This window comes from Heterocephalus glaber, unplaced genomic scaffold, assembly GCF_053883595.1.
Source record: "Heterocephalus glaber isolate CG9 unplaced genomic scaffold, H.glaber_assembly_v1.0 deba00001504, whole genome shotgun sequence".
NCBI classification, from domain to species: domain Eukaryota; kingdom Metazoa; phylum Chordata; class Mammalia; order Rodentia; family Bathyergidae; genus Heterocephalus; species Heterocephalus glaber.
In genome coordinates, this window is record NW_028258324.1 from 59,430,536 (window position 1) to 59,448,545 (window position 18,010).

The 18,010-nt window shown below is 46.8% G+C and overlaps 1 protein-coding gene across 6 annotated transcripts in view; it reads left to right on the top strand.

Annotated features, from left to right (window-relative positions):
- Rubcn (rubicon autophagy regulator) overlaps positions 1–18,010 on the top strand; it is a 66,769-nt gene that overhangs the window by 46,050 nt on the left and 2,709 nt on the right. For all 6 annotated transcript variants that reach the window (XM_004834671.4, XM_004834673.4, XM_004834672.3 and 3 more), the window contains 11 exons: positions 2,616–2,731; positions 4,655–4,862; positions 5,530–5,631; positions 13,043–13,103; positions 13,714–13,846; positions 14,341–14,486; positions 14,929–14,993; positions 15,406–15,644; positions 16,049–16,110; positions 16,545–16,698; positions 17,798–17,891. In XM_004834671.4, coding sequence (XP_004834728.1) covers positions 2,616–2,731; positions 4,655–4,862; positions 5,530–5,631; positions 13,043–13,103; positions 13,714–13,846; positions 14,341–14,486; positions 14,929–14,993; positions 15,406–15,644; positions 16,049–16,110; positions 16,545–16,698; positions 17,798–17,891 — 1,380 coding nt within the window. The remainder of the gene's footprint in view (positions 1–2,615; positions 2,732–4,654; positions 4,863–5,529; positions 5,632–13,042; positions 13,104–13,713; positions 13,847–14,340; positions 14,487–14,928; positions 14,994–15,405; positions 15,645–16,048; positions 16,111–16,544; positions 16,699–17,797; positions 17,892–18,010) is intronic.

The following is an 18,010-nucleotide window of genomic DNA, read 5'->3' on the forward strand; positions in this document are numbered from 1 at the left end:
TGTCAAATCAAGCCTGCCATTCTGGTCCTGCTGTGGTATTGGAGCCCGTCTATAAAATGGCACCAATATTTCACATGTCTCCCCTAGCTTCCAAATGCCTCCTTCAGTTCTCCCAGCATCCTCTGGGAGGCAGAGCAGGATTTAAGAATTCAGTTTTGCCAAAGGTAAAACAGACCTGCTATTTGTCTAAGGCTCATGATGGCTCTGTGGCAGAATATTTCTTATAATAGAACACTTACTACTGATGAGTTACCATTCCTTGACTTAACACCAGAATGTGTTTCATGCCTCTTTGTGGCCTTGTATATACCTGCATGTGTTTTTTGCCTGTCCAAGAGTCCCTGGTTGCTTTCTGTCACCTGTCTTTGTCCCTGTGTGAATCCTCTATACCCCCATCCCCGACCATTGCACATTTTCACAGTGACCTCTGTCTGTTTGCTTTTGTTTCCATGGTGATGTGTGTTTGTTCTGGGTACTGTGATTCATGGAGATGGTAACCCTGCAGGTCTGCAAGGCAGTGGCAAGGGGAAGACTGGAAACCAGGGTCTCCTGGTAATGGGGAAACCCTGAGTGCATTAGCTTGGAAAAGAGAAGGTGCAGGATGAACAAAGTCTGCAGAAACAGCCTTTATCAGAGAGTGTTTGTTCTTATGGAGATAAGAAATGATAAGGTGTTGGGGTTTGCGTTATGAGCCAGGTTTGACTGGAAATCTCAAAAGTGCTTTCTGAAACGTGGTGTCTTACCAAGATGTCACAGTATCAGCTAGTTTGTGCTCAGTTCAGTAGTGAGGAGCAGAGCTCACTCCCAGGACCAGCAGAAGATGGAAGAAGAACATGAATTGTCCCTTACCCTTTCTTTTAATTTTTTTGGTATGGGGGATCGAACTCAGGACCTTGCGCATGCCACTGAACTAAATCCCCAGCCCACATAGTAGCTTTTCTTGAAAGAGGAGGAGGTGACAGGAAATGGTTGGATGTGACTCAGTCGTCTCTTCTCCAGAGCATCCTGTAATTTCTTCAGCACCCCCTGCTCTCCACCTGCTCTTCCTTGGCACTGGAAATTGTGTTTTCTTTTTTTTTTTTTTCGGTACCAGGGATCAAACTCAGGTCCTTGCACCTGCTAGGACCTGGAAATTGTGTTTTCTTTTGAAAACTACCACTTTCTCATGTGCTGCGAGCTCTGCCTGCTGCTCTTTCTCCATCTGCACTCTCACCTCTTATCGGGACCTCCTGTTGTGATGGCTTTTCCCTTGAACCCTCTCCCTTCCCAGTGACAGCACTTTCCTTTCAAGGCCTCCATCCTTGGCTCCTCCAGCATTGCCTTGAGGCTGCTTCTGAGGACATTGCTAGGTTTTATTTATTTATTTATTTATTTTTTGGTACTGGGGATTGAACTCGGGACCTTGCGCTTGCAAGGCAGGCACTGGAACCACTGAGCTAAATCCCCAGACCTTCTGATACTATTTTTTTGTTTTTTGTTTGCTTTTGGATATTATTATTATTATTATTATTATTTTTTTTTTTTTTGGTACTAGGGATCGAACTTGGGTCCTTGTGCTTGTGCAGCAGGCGGTGAAATCACTGAGCTAAATCCCCGGCCCTGTTTTTGGATATTATTTTAAAACTGAATGTCAAGGTATCAGAAAATCTCCATGTGCTTGTCTTTGTCTTACCACATGAAGACTGTTTTCAAAATTAGTTTATCAAGCTGAGGCCTGTTGTGCACACCTATAATCAAGAGGCAACTGAGTAAAACTCTGTCTGAAAAAACCCAAGAAGTAAATAAATACATAAACTAAATTTGTCAGGATGTTAGAAATTGGCTGATACTCCTAGATTTGGTGAGTTTCGGGGGTCATCCGCACTCCATGTGGGGCACACAGTGTGCCGTCTGTCTCCCTGTCACTGTGGTGTGAGAAATCACACTCACCTGGTATTTCTTATGGCTGCTTCTGACTTAGGGTCCCACCCTCTCTGAGGTTGTGGGTGTCATCATGGTACGTATATGTGTTGATCCAGATGGAGTAGGCAAGGGAGAGCTTGAAAAGTGGGCTTTGTGTATCTAGATTTAATTACCAGAAGACAGGTTCCATGTGGGCATCATACACAGGAGGAAGCCGTTAGTGTTTTTTCCTAACCAAGTTGTTTTTTTATTATTATTATTATTATTATTATTATTATTATTATTATTATTATTATAGACATCTTACTATGTAGTTCAGGCTGGCTTTGAACTCATGTAACCCAGGCTGGCCTCACACTCATGGCAATGCTCTTCCCTCCTGAGTGCTGGGATACCCTGCTCGTAGTAGGTTTTTGAACTTTCTTGTTTTTCTTCTTTTTGTGGAGCAGCATGGGAGAATATGTAGTCTGTACTTTTAGACAGTACAAGGATTATCTCTGGGCTCTCTCCATTTATTCAGTAGGCACCAAGCCTGTTGCTCTGGGACTAAGAATTGTAGTGGTTCAGGTAGAAGGTAGATACTTCCTTTTTGCCTGGTGAGACCCGAGAGCTTCCTGAGTGGCACCATCTTCCAACTTCTGGAAGAAGCTTGGCTGCTGCAGACCCCAGTCTTGGGACAGAGCTTTTCACATCCCCACTCTGTTGTCCCACAGAAGGTGCCCAGTGCCTGGGCTCGGGAGAGGGCATGTTCCGGAGACCATCAGAAGGACAGTCCCTCATCAGCTACCTCTCGGAGCAGGACTTCGGCAGCTGTGCAGATCTGGAAAAGGTGAGGAAGTGGAGGGACCCACAGAGAGTTTGTTCACTGAGACCTGGCCTGCAGGTCTTGGTGCCAGCTGTTCCAGTGAGGATTCAGGGACACAGCCATGACAAAGGTATAGACTGCAGTAAGGTGAGCTCAGCAACTCCTGTTTCTGGGGAACTTCAGGGAGCATGTGCTCTTCATTGGGTCCAGAATACTAGCCATTTAATTGGACACAGTGGCAGATGCCTATAATCCCAGCTACTCAGTACGCTGAGGCAGGAGAATCACAAGTTTGGTCCCAGCCTAGACCATTTAATGAAGCCTCATCTTAAGATTAAAAAAATTTTTCTTTTCTTTTTGGTGCTGGGGATCAAACTTGGGACCTTGTGCCTGTGAGGCAGGCCCTGGAATCACTGAGCTAAATCCCCAGACCCCCCAAATTTTTTTCTTAAAGGCAGGGGATATTATCCAGTCATAGAGTGCTTCCCTAACACAAGGAGGCCATGAGTTCTATCTCTAGTACTACAAACAACACAACATAACACAACACAACCCAAAACAAAACACTCTGAAAATATTAGTGATTTTATCTTAGAAGCTACCCTGGGCAGAAAAACATTGAATTTTAGCTACATAATTATTATTCCTTTGATCCTGGAACCTTAGGTAAATACTGTTTCTAAAATCAACCTATGTATTTTATTCTAAGGCTCATACATGTAATAATATCTGTGCAATATTTTATGGCCTACAAAAAAATCTTCTTGCTTTGAGACATTACATTTACCTTACCACTATGTGCCCAGGTATATGACTTTGGGAAAGAGCCTGCTTGAAATTCCTGGGCACTCTTCTTTTTTTTTCTTTACTAGATAAAGACTTATTAATCTTTTTTTCAACCTTTTCCCCAAGCTTCTCCAGCTTAATTAGAGGCAAAGAGGAAATTATGTATAAGCAGAAACTGAGAAGAGCCAGGCCTGGTGGCGCATGCCTGTAAACCCAGGACTTGGGAGGCTGAGGGAGGAGGATCCCCATAAGTATGAGGCCAGCCTACTTTACATAGCCTGAACTACAAAAAAAAAGAAAAACCCGCCACAAATGTAGCTCAGCAGCACAGTGCCTGTCTGGCAAGTGTGAGGTCCTCAGTTTAAGCCCCAGCACCAAAAAAAAAGCCATGTATTTAACAAAAAACAAAACCAAAACCCCAAACAATAAAAAAGACTACAAAGAGCTACCGTGTCCTAGGGGCTTGGGTTTAAAAATATTAGATGTTATCAGGTCCATAAACAAAATATTTTTAGCAGCAGTCATAAGATCCAAAAAGCAGCTCCCGGTGATTTCAAGCTTTATCTTCTTCAGAAGTTGACTCAATTCCTCTTGCCTCGTACTTAAAACCCTCATCAGAATGCGCCACAAGCTCTGGAGCTCCTCCTCTTCTGTGGTAGCAGGGGTACCTTACGGCTGCAGCCATCTGGGGACTCTGGGTATCTGTAAAGCGCTCGGGCTGTGTACCACTCTGGCCTCAGGTGTGGCTGCATTGCTGGCAGCTGTGTGTCTCAGTGTGACCTTCATGGTGAAGAGTTGCTGCTGGAGAGGCCTGAGCTTCAAGGTGGTCCTGGAGTGCTGTGCCTTGGTTTGTAAACATATTTGCAGGGCACCAGGGCTGGTGTGCAGGGGCTCCAGGCTGACCCGCAGAGGGTCTCTTCTCATTTTTTGTAGAAAGTGGAGGAAGAAGGAACAGGCATGGGCAGGTAGAGATCAAGGAGCATCCAAGATGAAACAGGTTTCTGGCTGCCAGCTTTCCTAGTAGGAGAGCTTGTTTTCTCTGGATGTTTCTGGCAAGAGCAAGGCACAGCTGGAAGCTCTGACCTCCCAGTGTGCTCAGCAGCGAGGCCTTCAGTCCCTTGAGGCCCCACCAAGTGACTTCTTTGGTGCCCTGCTGCCCAGGAGAACGCCCACTTCAGCATCTCAGAGTCTCTGATTGCGGCCATTGAGCTGATGAAGTGCAACATGATGAACCAGTGCTTGGAGGAGGAGGTGGAGGAGGAGGACAGTGATCGAGAGATCCAGGAGTTGAAGCAGAAAATCCGCCTCCGGCGCCGGCAGATCCGTACCAAGAACCTGCTCCCTGAGTACCAGGAGACAGAGCACGGGAGTGAGTGGGGCTGGGGGGTCCCTTGTGCTGTTCCTCAACGTTTCGGAACAGCTCAGCATCTTGGGGATTCTGGTTTCTGGATTTCTTTTATTTTTATTTGTTTTTTGAGACAGGGTCTTGCTAGTTAGTTCAGATTGGCCTTGAACTCCTATGTAGCTCAGCCTGACCTTGAACTCACTGTAATCCTCCTGCCTCAGCCTCCAGAGTGCTGTATTCACAGGCGTGCACCACTGTTCCTGACTTCTGGTCTTCCTTTAGAATGTTACCCTAATCCAGGGATTCCTTTGCTCTCAGAAAGATATTACTATTCTGTTCTTTTTTTAACCAGACTAAGAATAGTCACCCTGGAGTTCATCTATTTCTTACATCAGAAATAGCTTCCTTGTGAAATAGGCTTCCAACATGAAAAGAACTAAGACTATTTCCAGATTTGTTTCCTAAGTAGTAGGACCTTGTATTACATGAAGCTTTCTAAGGGATCTGGTTGTGATGGTGCAAGCACTCAGGAGGGAGGCTAAGGCAGGAGAATCACTGAGAGATCAGGGCCAGCCTGGGGTGCATAGTAAAACCCTGTTACAAAACCAGCCTTTTTAGGGGTAAGTGTTGGGGGAAAGAGCAGGAGACCTCTTTCTATCCTACTTATTGTTACTATTTTTTAATACAACAGGCTTTCGGGTCACCTCCAGCAGCTCCCAGTTCAGCTCTCGGGATTCCACACAGTTCTCTGACTCTGGCTCCACTGATGAGGTTGATGAGCTTGAAATCCAAGGTAAGAAGCGACCTTTTGTTCCAAAGAAACTTTTCATTACTTGTTTTTTTTCCATCTGGAATCATAGGCTATGAGACTCCAGAGTGGAAAATCTTCTTTATGGTCCCTTAGGAAATGTTGGTTACTATAAAGGGCATCTTCTCTTGCTAAAAACAAAACTCCTTTAAAATTTAAATTCAAGGGCAGCCTTGTAACACACCTCTGTCTCAAAAAACAAAACAAATAAGAAATAAAATGAGATAAATAAATTCTAAGCTGAAGAGAACCCCAAAAGGAAATGCTGTGGTGGAGTGGGCTGGCTGTCTCCCTGTGCTCCTTCCTCACTTCTTTTTATTCCTCACTTCCTCTTCCTCTTGGATTCTCACTCCAATTCCTCCTGCTTTGTCCAGCTGACCAACACCGCTTGAAATTAGAATCCAGGTCTCCATGCTCCATGACACAAAAGGAATTACTTCAAAGTGTTCAGAAGGAGCGTTACTGTAATCCTAGGAGAAAACAACAAGAAGAATCAAAAGAAAACTAAAAATCTAGCTTACAAAGTAGGGCTTTTGTGTCTGTCCCAGCAGCATGAACCTGCTCCATGGAATCCCTGACTCTTGGAAGTGGCAGCATGGAGGCAAGGAGGGGCTCCTGTTGGGAAAGGCAGTTGTTCTCATTCAGGTTACTGTTCTGTCCCTGCAAGTCATAGATTTCTCTAACTTCCCACCAGTGAGACAAACAGCAACCAAAGCTCTTCCCCAGGGGTGATTTCTTTAATGAGCTGAATTCTATCTGTAATACTCCCCCATGACATTATAATGCCATGAGGAAAAGCTCTCCTGTTGCATGTTAGAGAACCCATGCATCTGCAAGACCTGTAGGTGAAGTAGCCAGGTTGTTTGCCCATTCAGAAATTCAGATTTTTACACGTATTTTCCAACTTCTGTGGTCTCCTTAATGTAGTTGATTTCTATGCATGACAAGGTGGTCACTTAACAGTCCTTTTTTTCTTCCTGTGTGGCTTTCCAGGAACAGTTTTTGAGTTCTCTAACACCACACAGGTAAACTCCAATTGGTTCTGACACTGACTACCTAGAATGGGCACAGGTCCATGAGAGAGGGGCTCAGTTTCCCTAGATCACTCCTGTGTCAGATACCAGATACCAGTGCGTCCCCGCACTTCTGTCCTACTGACTGCAAATGCACACGTTCTCAGGAGCCTTTCCAGTCTGAGACTTCTCTGGAATGACCATCAGAATTTAGGAAAGGGCTGTATTTAAGATTATAGTTTAAACTGGGTGTGGTGATGCATGCCTATAATCCCAGCACTCAGGAAGCTGAGATAGGAGGATCACAGTAAATCTACAGCCTGGACTACACAGTGAGTTCAAGGCTAACGTGAACTACATAGTGAGACCCTGTCTCAAAAAAAAAAAAAGATTCTAGTTTATTATAAAACATACAAATAAATAGCCACGTGAAGAGGGATGTAGGGAGGACAGGGTTCTGCAGAGTCCCCAGCCTAGGGACCTATGTGTCTCCTTGGAGTTTAGGGGTGCTGCCTCCTAGTCCATCCATGTGGTTGGTTACCACCGTGCTCCCCTCACCTGGTTGCTGCATTGTTTTTCATTGCAGTTTTATTATATAGGCTGAGTGATTCAGTCATCAGCCTTTGGTAACCAAACTTTGGTAATTGCCCCAGGAGGGCAGGGGGAGTGGGGGTTCCAGCCTGATACTCCTGTAGTTGATTCTTCTGGGGCAACCCCATCTGAAGCTATCCAGGGGACTGCAGAGTCATTGCATGAGCCACCCTCAGGTGTGGTCAGAGGGTCTCCTTGTGAATAAGAAAAGATTGCTACCATTCAGAAAAATCCAAGGGTTTGGGGAGCTCTGGGGAGGAACTGGAGACAGACCAAATATATATATTTGAATGTACCATGCACAGCCTGTGATTGACTTGCTGTCCAGATGAGAAGAAAATCAGAGCATTCCACCCTCTCCTTCAGGATGAGCAGCGGAATCCCATGGGGGTACAATTAAGACAGATTTGGGACGTGATGCCGAACTGGGTGTAGTGCAGTCCATCCAGTTACTCAGTGTCCCTGAAGCAAAGCAGGAGCCAAGGGAAACTTCATTCTGGAAGGAGCCTGCCTAGAGGGAGACCCAAGCGCATTCCTAGTGGAAACTTGCTACAGCCCTGAGGCCCAGGGAGACTTGGAATCAGCTAATCTCCTTATCAGTTCAGAGCAGAAACCCTGAAAGGAAGGCCTCTGGGCTGTGTAATTCTTTGGTGGGAGGAGCTGTCGTGTGTGGCTGGCTCCCCCTAAATGCCAGCAGGAACCCTCCCTACCAACAGTCAAAAATGCCCCCAGATTTTGTGACCATCGCCCCTTGGTGGAGCCACTGTCTTTGGACGTGCCTGAGGCCTGGGTTTGGGGGAGTTAGCAGTAACTGTCTTCCAAGCTCTAGTGAGCCTACCTGTGAACGTAAGTTCCTAAAAACATTTCATCTTTAGGAGCAAGTCCTGGTCTAAGGAACATGTGTAGAATGTCACTGTCATCACTTTCCTGCCCTTTTAATAATCGTTGTCACACAGATGGTAGCGAAGGCTCTGGCCTGACTCATCAAAGAATGGATTCTCAGTGTCACTGGCCTTCAGGTTCTCAGGTAGCCCTGCTGGAGTGTAGATGTGCTTGTGTGTGCACAACTATGAGTGTGCGTGCCCGCTTCTGTACACACTTGACCCCGTGTTACCCATCGAGGTGAGTGAGAGTATGTGGCTGGAGGAATAGTTGGAAAAAGCCAGACTTCCGCCAGAAGAGGATGGCAGGAGTAATCAATGTTTTCCCTTGTTGCACTCCAGCAACCCTCCTCACTGAGCGTGTCCCTGTCCTGCCCTGCACTGATAATTGTAGATTCAGAAGCCCTGTGACTGATGGAGGTGGTGGGCAATTTAGAAAGGAATGGAGAAAGAATGGTAGTTAAAAGCCGTCGCTAAGCTATTGCCACAGATTCAGACAGCAAAACCTAGACAGAATATTAGGAAGTTTAGTGTTTCTTTCAAGTTTTGAATTTGCAGAGCCAACTTTGAGAATGCTATCTCTTCTAGGTATTTCATTATACAATTAGGAGCTCCTGCTGTAAAGGTTTGGACTTAGAAATCACTTTGTGATTCAAATAAGGCTTTCTGTAGGGCATTAACTGAAAGAAATTAATAGTTTTTTACTAAAAATAGTTTTGTTTTGTTTTTTGGGGGGTACTGGAGATTGAACTCACGTCCTTGCGGTTGCGAGGCAGGTGGCGGAACCACTGAGCTAAATCCCTGGCCCTACTAAAAATAGTTTTGAAATATAAACACAAAATATCCAGAACTGTTTCAAAATAAAATTAAATGGGCTGGGGATGTGTTTCAGTGGTAAAGATTTTGCCTAGCATGCTTAAGACCCTCAGGTTGATCCTCAGGTTGATCCCGAGTACCACAAAAAAAGCAAAATAGATTTGAGCTGGGTGTGGTGGCACATGCCTGCAATTCTAGCACTCAGGAGGCTGAGGCAGGATCACCTCGAGTTCAAGGCCAGCCAGCCTGGGCTACTTAGCGATTTCAGGACCAGCCTGAACCACATAGAAAGATCTGGTCTCAAAAAAGAAAAAACAAGTTTTCAGTGAGGCAAAATTCACCTGCTTCAAATATACGATTCAATGATTTTTAATAAAATTGCCAAGTTATGGAACCATTATTATAATACAGTTTTTGAACATTTTTATCATCTCCAAGTCTCCTCACTAAATTTCTGCCCATTACAACTAATACCTGTTTCTACCCTACCCACAGGCAATCACTAGTCTACTTCTGTCTTTGTGGATTTACCCTTTCTGGACATTTCATATAAATGGAATCATATAGTGTGTGATGTGTTATCTTTTGTGTCTGGTTTATTTCACTTATGTTTTTGTCTGCTGCTAATGTCTGCAAATTGGACTGATCCCATTTGTAAAACCCCAATCCCAGATAGTCTTTTCACCTTATTTGGGTTTAGAATTTGTTGCTCTTATTTTTCTCCCCTCTTCATCCTCTCCTTTTTTTCTTTTTCTTTTTTTGGTGCCAGAGATCAAACTTCGGACCTTGCACTTGCAAGGCAGGTGGTGAAACCACTGAGCTAAATCCCCTTCCCTCATCCTCTTCTATTACAGCTTCATCAGTTCTTTACTTCCTTTGCAGATTCTTTTAGAGTTTCATCCTGCATATATGAACCTGTCATGGTCTGGTCAGGAGACAGAGGTCACAGTGATTCCAACAGGGAAAGTTGAATATTGAGAATGTTAATGGGGAATTGAAGTAATGGAGTAAAGAGAGCCCTAGAGATGCAGGAAGGGCAAGCATAGGTGACAGCCGGGAAGGGACATATATAAGCGAGGGTGGTGGGCCCAGGTCTGAGAACAGCTCTCCGGAGCTGCAGAGGTGCCCTGAGGTGGTGCCAGGCGATGCTGTCCCCAGGGAGGTGGCCGTGCCAACAGCCTTCACTGGAAACCGTTCTTGGGGGTGTGGTGCGATGCTCGGCTTTGAAACACGAGTGGCACTGGGAAGAGCAGCCCGAGGGTGGGGGTGGGGTGGGGAGTGTGCTCTACCTGGAAAGCTGTCTGAGAGGTCCTGTCTGTGGCACTCTCTTTTGCAAAGCTGTCCAGGGCAGCTTCCAGGGGTCAGTTGTGTGCCCCTCAGCAGGCAGCCGGGACAGAGCACACTGGACCCACGGGGAACGCCTTCCTCCTCAGCGTCTCCAACCCCACTGAACACTGCTGGCTGGTGGAGGAGGAATATCTGCAGAAATGGCTCCAGCATCGCAGAGAGAGCAGCAGAAAGATGAGGCGGCCTGGAGCAAAAGGCAGTCCACTGAAAGCTGCCATAATATATAAAAAGGAACATTCATGAGTTGTAATTTCCCACAAATTTTAAAATTATATCCAAATTCAAGAAGGTAGTCAGTTGCCTCTCCCACCCTTTTGATCATTTTGTTTTCTTTCTTTAAAGAAACTTGCAGATTTTCCTAAGAAATTTGTAGACTTTGCAAAGAACTGGTTTTTGCTCCTATCTTTATTTTATTTATTTATTTTTTTTGGTACCGGGGATCAAACTAGGGAGCTTGCACTTGCAAGGCAGGCATTGGAACCACTGAGCTAAATCCCTGGCCCATAAAGAACTGGTTTTAACCAGTATCTGGACACACAGCGTATTCTCATGACATGTCATTGTTTTTGTTGTTTGTTTTTATATTTTCCCAGATTTTTTCAGTCTGTAATAATAGCTTTATTCTATCTAAAGCATCTCAAGCACTTGAAGTCAGTTTTCTTGGAGGAAAATTACTTGTTTTTGTACAAGAAATCCATAGCAAATTTTATAATTAGGTTAAATTTTACTTGGAAGATGAGTTTCCCTGAATTTTTTTTCAAGTGCTGTTGACCCAAGTGACTCCCTCTTTCCTTAATTAGCTGTTTTAGAACCTTGTCTACATTGTTTTTTTTGTGTGTATGTGTGTTTTTTGAGACAGAGTCTGGCTATATAATTCAGTCCAGCCTTGGACTATGGAACCCAGGCTGGCCTCAAACTGCAGGTGATCCTCCTGCCTCAGCCTTCTGAGTTTTGGGATTATAGGCATGCACCACCACACCTGGCAGCCCTGGTCTGCTTTTACCTATACCCTCAACTAGTTGTCCACCTGGGTCAGCCTGGTCCTCTGTTTGAACTGACCAGAGTTATCAGGATGCAGCACTGCACCAGGAGGGCTGAGGGGGGCACCTGATCAGGACAGGTGTTTAGTCCCCAGGTACTGTTGGGATAAGGTTCTTACCCCACAGTGCGGTTCTCCACAGTCTTGGAATATTCCTGATTAGCTAAGAAATCCTGCCATGTACCTCTGGTAAGAAAGAGGAAGAAACATGGTTTAAAAAAAAAAAATTTTTTTTGAAACAGGGTCTCACTGTGTAGTCCAGGCTGGCCTTGAACTCACTATGTAGCCTAGGCTGGCCTTGAACTCGCTGTGATCCTCCTACCTCAGCCCCCTGTGCACCACCACACCTGGCTAAACATGATAAAATCTGACTTGATTATATGCTCTAAAGGGAAAGAATGATTTGTTTCTCAAAGAAAAAAAAAAGACTTCCTCTCTAGGAGAATGAAAAAATCGCTAAATGTTGTCATAGTTTGATTAAATACAGGAACACATTCTGAGAAATGTGTCATTAGATGATTTTGTGCAAATGTCATACTTACACAAATTAAGATGGCTACCCTGGTCCTGGAGCAGTATCATTGGATGGGACCACTGTTATATACAGAAACATCTTTGTGTGGCACATGATTGTAGCTTTTTTTTGTTTGTTTTTGGTACCAGGGATCAAACTCAGGACTTTGCACTTGCGAGGCAGGTGGCCACACCACTGAGCTAAATCCCTGGCCGGCCCGATTGTAGCTTTTATGGAGACAGTGGTTTCCTTAGCAACTGTGACTTCCCAGCCCCTCCCCTCATGGTGTGTAGTGTCTTTAATAGACTGGTTCCAAAGTAACAAAATTGGTTAGCACTTTATTCAAGATTATCTAAGATTTTCTTTCATTTTTCCTTTTTTAGTATTCCCAAACAAGATGAAATTTCTAAAAACTTTTAATTGCTTTTAGTCAACTAATAATTCATTTAGGAAATATTTGCTGAAAATCTATTATGTAAAAAGCACTTTGAGCCAGGTGTGATGGTGCATGACTGTAATCCCAGCACTTGGGAGACTGAGGCAGGAGTATTGCCATGAGTCCGAGTTCAGCCTGAGCTACATAGTGAGTTTGAGGCCAGCCTGAACTACTCATAAAGACCCTGTCTCAGAAAAAAAGAAAAAATCCTAGGTTCAGACCCCAGCACTGGCAAGAAAAAGAAGCCAGATAGAGTTCTGGCCTCTGTGACCATTTAAGAAAGGTTGAAATTCAGAGACCACAAGAGATTTGAGTCATCCTCTTTTGTGTTTCTGCTTGCTAGGGGTTGTGTCCCTGTGTGCCTGAAGATGTCCACTCTCAGTCACTGTTTTACACCAACTCTCCAGTTTGAGTTCCCACCTGGACTTGTAACCACTTGGGCCTTCCCAGTGCTCTGTGTACTGTCACTAGCTCAGCCTGCTTGTGACTTCAGTAGAGCCAAATGAGAAGTTGTGTTTAGAGCTTCTCCTGCCTCCGACCCTGCACAGAATGGAGTGGTGAGCTGCCACCTTGAGTGCTCAGCTGGCAGCACTGGTTTTTTTTTTTTGGTACCGGCAATCGAACTTGGGATCTTGTGCTTGTGAGGCAGCGGAACCACTGAGCTAAATCCCTGGCCCTGGCAGCACTTTTGATAGTTCTGTTATTCTCCCCCTCCTCACGCTCCATTTCCTGCTTCCCTTCTCTCCCATTTCCACTTAGATGCCGACATCCGACGGAGCACAACCTCAAACAGCAAACCCTTCGTTTCCTCCCAATCCTTGTGAGTAGTTTATTTATTTTTTAGTATTCTTGGGGGTAGGTGGAGAAATAAACCCAGTTCTTGGCATATGGGTGAAGCTATCTCGATTCAAGAGGAGGCAGGGTCAAGTGACGGGAAGAAGGAATGAAGAGAAGCCCTTTAGTCTCAGTGGGGTGGACTGTCATAGACACCAGGGTCACAGCATGTATTATTCCTCCTCTGATGATGCCCGTCATAACTGGAGATCCCAAAAGATCAAAGCTCAAGGGAGAGAGTGGTGATTGTGACTTTTGATCATGAAATCAAATTGAACACATGCTATGGCACAGACCCAACTAGAGGAGGAAATATTCCCCATTTGGGTGCCCCTTTATAACCCGCAAAGCAGTTTTACTCACTTTTATTTTGGAAGACGTCCAGAGAAAGGCAGTTATGGAGCCCTTACTGCAATGGTAGTGAGACTTGAACCCGAGTTCTAGGACTCAAAGACCAGTGTCTTTGCACTATGTACATATCTGAGGAAGAGGAAGGAAGCTGGACAGCTCCCTCTAACGTTCTCAGGTCCTGAGGGAGCCTCTGGTTGTCCTGTCTTTCCCCTGTGCTAAGCTTCCCTCGCTTCTTGCTTCCCCAGCTCCCACTGCTTCCTGCACTCCACGTCGGCCGAGGCAGTGGCCATGGGGCTTCTGAAGCAGTTTGAGGGAATGCAGCTTCCAGCGGCCTCGGAGCTGGAGTGGCTGGTCCCAGAGCATGATGCCCCTCAGAAGGTAGGCTCAGGGCCCAGCTGTTCTTCGCTCTCCTGTTTCTTTCCTTGTGCACAAAAGCCATTTGTTACAAATGTATTGGACGAATGAATGAATTAATGAATGGATGCCTGTCTAGGTTTTTCCTAGAAATCATCAAAACAGGATATTATGGACTGTTCACTGTCCTTATGCCACATGACTGCTCACAGAGCTCGAGCTGGAGCTCCTGTTTTGAGCCAACTTTGAGACACTGCAAAAGTCTTTGAAGGCCTGAGACCCCCCTGCCACACCAGGGTTCCTGGGGTGAGAGCCACCACACCAGGATGCTGTTGCTGTTCACCTCCTGGAGTCTGCAGCCCTCACTTTTAGTACCTGGCGCCTTCTACCTTGTATTGAGGCCAGCATTCCCTGAAGTCCTTGGCCTTCGGTGTTCCTGAAATGTTTCTGTCATGGCCACAAGGGCCAAGCTTGTGCTCCCAGTCCATCATTACCAGCTTCCCGTGTTCTCTCCACAGCTCCTGCCCATCCCCAACTCCCTGCCCATCTCGCCAGATGATGGGCAGCACGCAGACATCTACAAGCTTCGGATCCGTGTGCGTGGCAACCTGGAGTGGGCCCCACCCCGGCCTCAGATCATTTTTAATGTTCATCCAGCCCCAACGTGAGTACGCACGCTGTGCTCTTCAGGAGCCAGGAACATCTAGGGATGTCAGGACCAGCACCCTCCCCTCCGGTCTCTGCTTCCACCCGCTTCCTGCAATAACTCTTAATCTTTCTGATCCTGCCCAGAGCTAACTTGTTACACTCCTCACTGGCATTCCCAGCCTGTTGCCCCTCTCCCGTCAGTGTGTGAGCTTACTGGTTTTTCATTTCTGTAAGATGGTTGGATGCCTTTCTGCCCCCTTGCTCTCTTGCCTTTCTGTTGTACAGAAATTTGGCTCATAGCTGGGAAGAGCCATTGCCAAGATCTAAACCCTGACCTTCCAGCCCTCAGCTCTGTCCAAAGGTTCAGGTGAATTCTCTCTTCCCCGAGTCATACTCTCCTCCTTTGTATCAAGGCCTCCTACAGCCACCTCCGAACACCCCTCTTTGCCTTTCCCTAGGAGGAAGATCGCTGTGGCCAAGCAGAATTACCGCTGTGCAGGATGTGGCATCCGGACTGACCCTGGTGAGGCCTCCTGGCACCATGCTGCCCAAGGGCTGTGCCTGCTCCCACATCGCAGAGAAAGGGGCCTGTCAGGAGTAGTAAGAGGGGGTGACAGGGAAGAACTGGAGAGAAGGAAACAGGGGCCTGGCGGGGAGGAGGACTAGCCAGAGCGGTGACCATCAGAGGGGAACTGTCGCTGGAGAAAGTAGGGCGGTTGGAGGGTGTGTCTCGCCGACTCTGGCAGCTTTGTTTCCTGTGTGGTGTCCAGAATGTAGGAGTGGGTTTCTGCTGGCACCAGGGAGCTTAGACAGGCGGCTGGTGGCCACAGCGTGTCCCCTCCCACTGTTTGAGGAGCAGCAGAACTGCCTCATGCATATACAGACCGGCAAGTCACATCTCCACCCCCCCACCCCCCCACCCCCCGTTCTTCCAGATTATATCAAGCGGCTACGGTACTGTGAGTACCTAGGCAAGTACTTCTGTCAGTGCTGCCACGAGAATGCCCAGATGGTCATTCCTGCCCGGGTCCTGCGTAAGTGGGACTTCAGCAAATACTATGTCAGCAATTTCTCCAAGGACCTGCTCCTCAAGATCTGGAACGACCCCCTCTTCAACGTGCAGGACATCAACAGCGCCCTCTACAGGAAGGTCAAGCTGCTCAACCAAGTGCGGGTAAGGCCTGCCCAAGGCCTTACCTGCCCTCTATGGTCATTCAGGGCTTCGAGCTGTAGCATCTCATCATCCTTCTCTGTTTACCTGACTTAATTCTTCATTTCTTTGTGTGATTCTGGGGATGGAATCCAGGGCTTCACACATGCTGGCCAAGCCCTTCACCACCAAGCTACAACCCCAGCCTTCTGTGCTCTTCTGACATCCTCCCATTTCCTAGATACCTGTCTCTTCAGAGCCCCAAACTTACAACAGCAGGTCTGAAGCTATAGATAGCATTTGACAGCAAAAACAGAATTTCTCCATTAACTGAAAGACTGAGTAGAGAGTAGGGTGGGAAGCCTGCACTGACTGGCCTTTCTACCACACAGTTCTCTCCCTCCCCCACCCCAATGTCTTCTCCCCAGCTGCTTCGGGTCCAGCTGTACCACATGAAGAACATGTTCAAGACGTGCCGACTGGCCAAGGAGTAAGTCGGGGCCGAGTCCTCCAGCCGAGTTATGTCCCCACAGGTCACGTCTCAGCAGGTGGCTCTGAAGTTATTAGGAGAGAGAAGGAGAGTAGGGGATTTTGTAGAAATGTCCAGAAGTGGTAAATGAGAAGCCACAGCAGTAACTCTGTTGCTGCCCTCTGTGGAGGGGAAATCTGTGGTTATTCTGTTCAGGGCGGGCACCACTTTTTGTAAGCTGGCGTTGGTTACTCTGTACAAGGTTATAAATGAAGTCACTTTGGCCATCCAGACACCTGTTGCTGTGGGAAGGCTGGTGTGGCTGGAATATTTGGGCCATAGATGTCACCCACCCTCATAGCTTCTCTCTCTTGTGGCTGAATAGGGCTTTTTCTACTACAGTGTACTGTACAAAACATTCATTCCCTTCCCCGCCTGCTGCCCCTCACCTACAGGCTTCTGGACTCCTTTGACACAGTCCCAGGCCACCTGACAGAGGATCTCCACCTGTACTCTCTGAATGACCTGACCGCCACCAAGAAGGGGGAGCTGGGGCCAAGGCTTGCCGAGCTCACCCAGGCAGGGGCTGCCCACGTGGAGCGGTGCATGGTGAGGCCCTCTCAGACTCTCAGAGCAGCCCTCGCTTAGGTCTGGGGAGTGGGGTGGACCTGGGTTCTTGCCATTCTGCTCAGGAAGCTTAAAGGGCTGGTCAGCTCTGCGTGAAACTGGACAGGGGCGCTGTTCCCAAAATCTGTGAGCAGCTCAGTCATCTGCTCTCAAGAATTGGAGCAGGAATTGGGGCTGGCATCGCCCCACTGAAGAACTCTCCTGTATGGGAAGAGAACCCTAGATTGGAACCTTGGAGTTATTTTCAGTCAGTGTCACCAAAATAAATAATTTTCCCTGAGTTTAGCCTCAGTTTCCTTGTCTCTAAAATGAAAATATTGTCCACACTATTCTTTCCTCTCAGTATTTTTTAGCATTGGTGAAATAACTTCTGTGATAGCATTTTGTAAGCTTTTAAGTATTCTTCAAGTATAGTTATTATTGTTCATGGTAAATTAAACATGCCAGAAATTCAGAAACTCCATTTTTATTTTTATTTTTAACGTAGTTCAAGTTGGCCTTGAACTCACTATGTAGCCCAGGCTGGCCTCAAACTCGTGGCAGTCCTCCTGGCTCAGCCTCCAAAATGCAGAGCTTCTGTTTTAAATCTTTCCATCCCACCCTCTGAGCACTTTGTGTTTCCATTCGGGCAATCTCAGAATTGAAGCTCCTGAGGGGCACAGGTAGAAGCCTGTGTGCTGGGGAGTTGGGTGTGTTTTACTCTGGCCTGACTCGAGGCTGGTATTGATTTGTGGAAACAGCCTTGTTTTACATTTCGTCTTAATTAGTAGTGGTACCAAAATAAAACCCTTACTCAGACTGGCACATGGAGTCTGAAGCTCATGGTACCATCCCTTCCTCCTTCCCTTTCCTCACTGAGAGCTACTCTGGGCCAGGGCTTTCCAAGCTGGAGCCTCTCTTGTCCCCACTGGTGCTGCCCAGCCCTGACCCCCGTTTGGCCCACTGGAGTCCAGCTCATTCTTGTTCCTGGAGGCACTAGGACCCCTTGCCCGCCTCGAGGGTTTCTTGGCATTGCCCATCAGCTCCCTGGCGTCCCCTCTCAGGCTGGTTCCTCATTGGCTGCCTGTCTGATTCCTCCCAGCTCTGCCAAGCCAAGGGCTTCATCTGTGAGTTCTGTCAGAGGGAGGAAGACATCATCTTCCCTTTTGAGCTGCAGAAGTGCCGGATCTGTGAAGGTGGGTGCTGGTTCAAGGGCTGGGGCAAGCAAGACTAAAACATAGGTGAACTTATTTCTCCCGAGCCACCCCTGTTAGCCACAGTTTGGTTCATTCAGCAGCTCCTTGTGTCCCAGCAC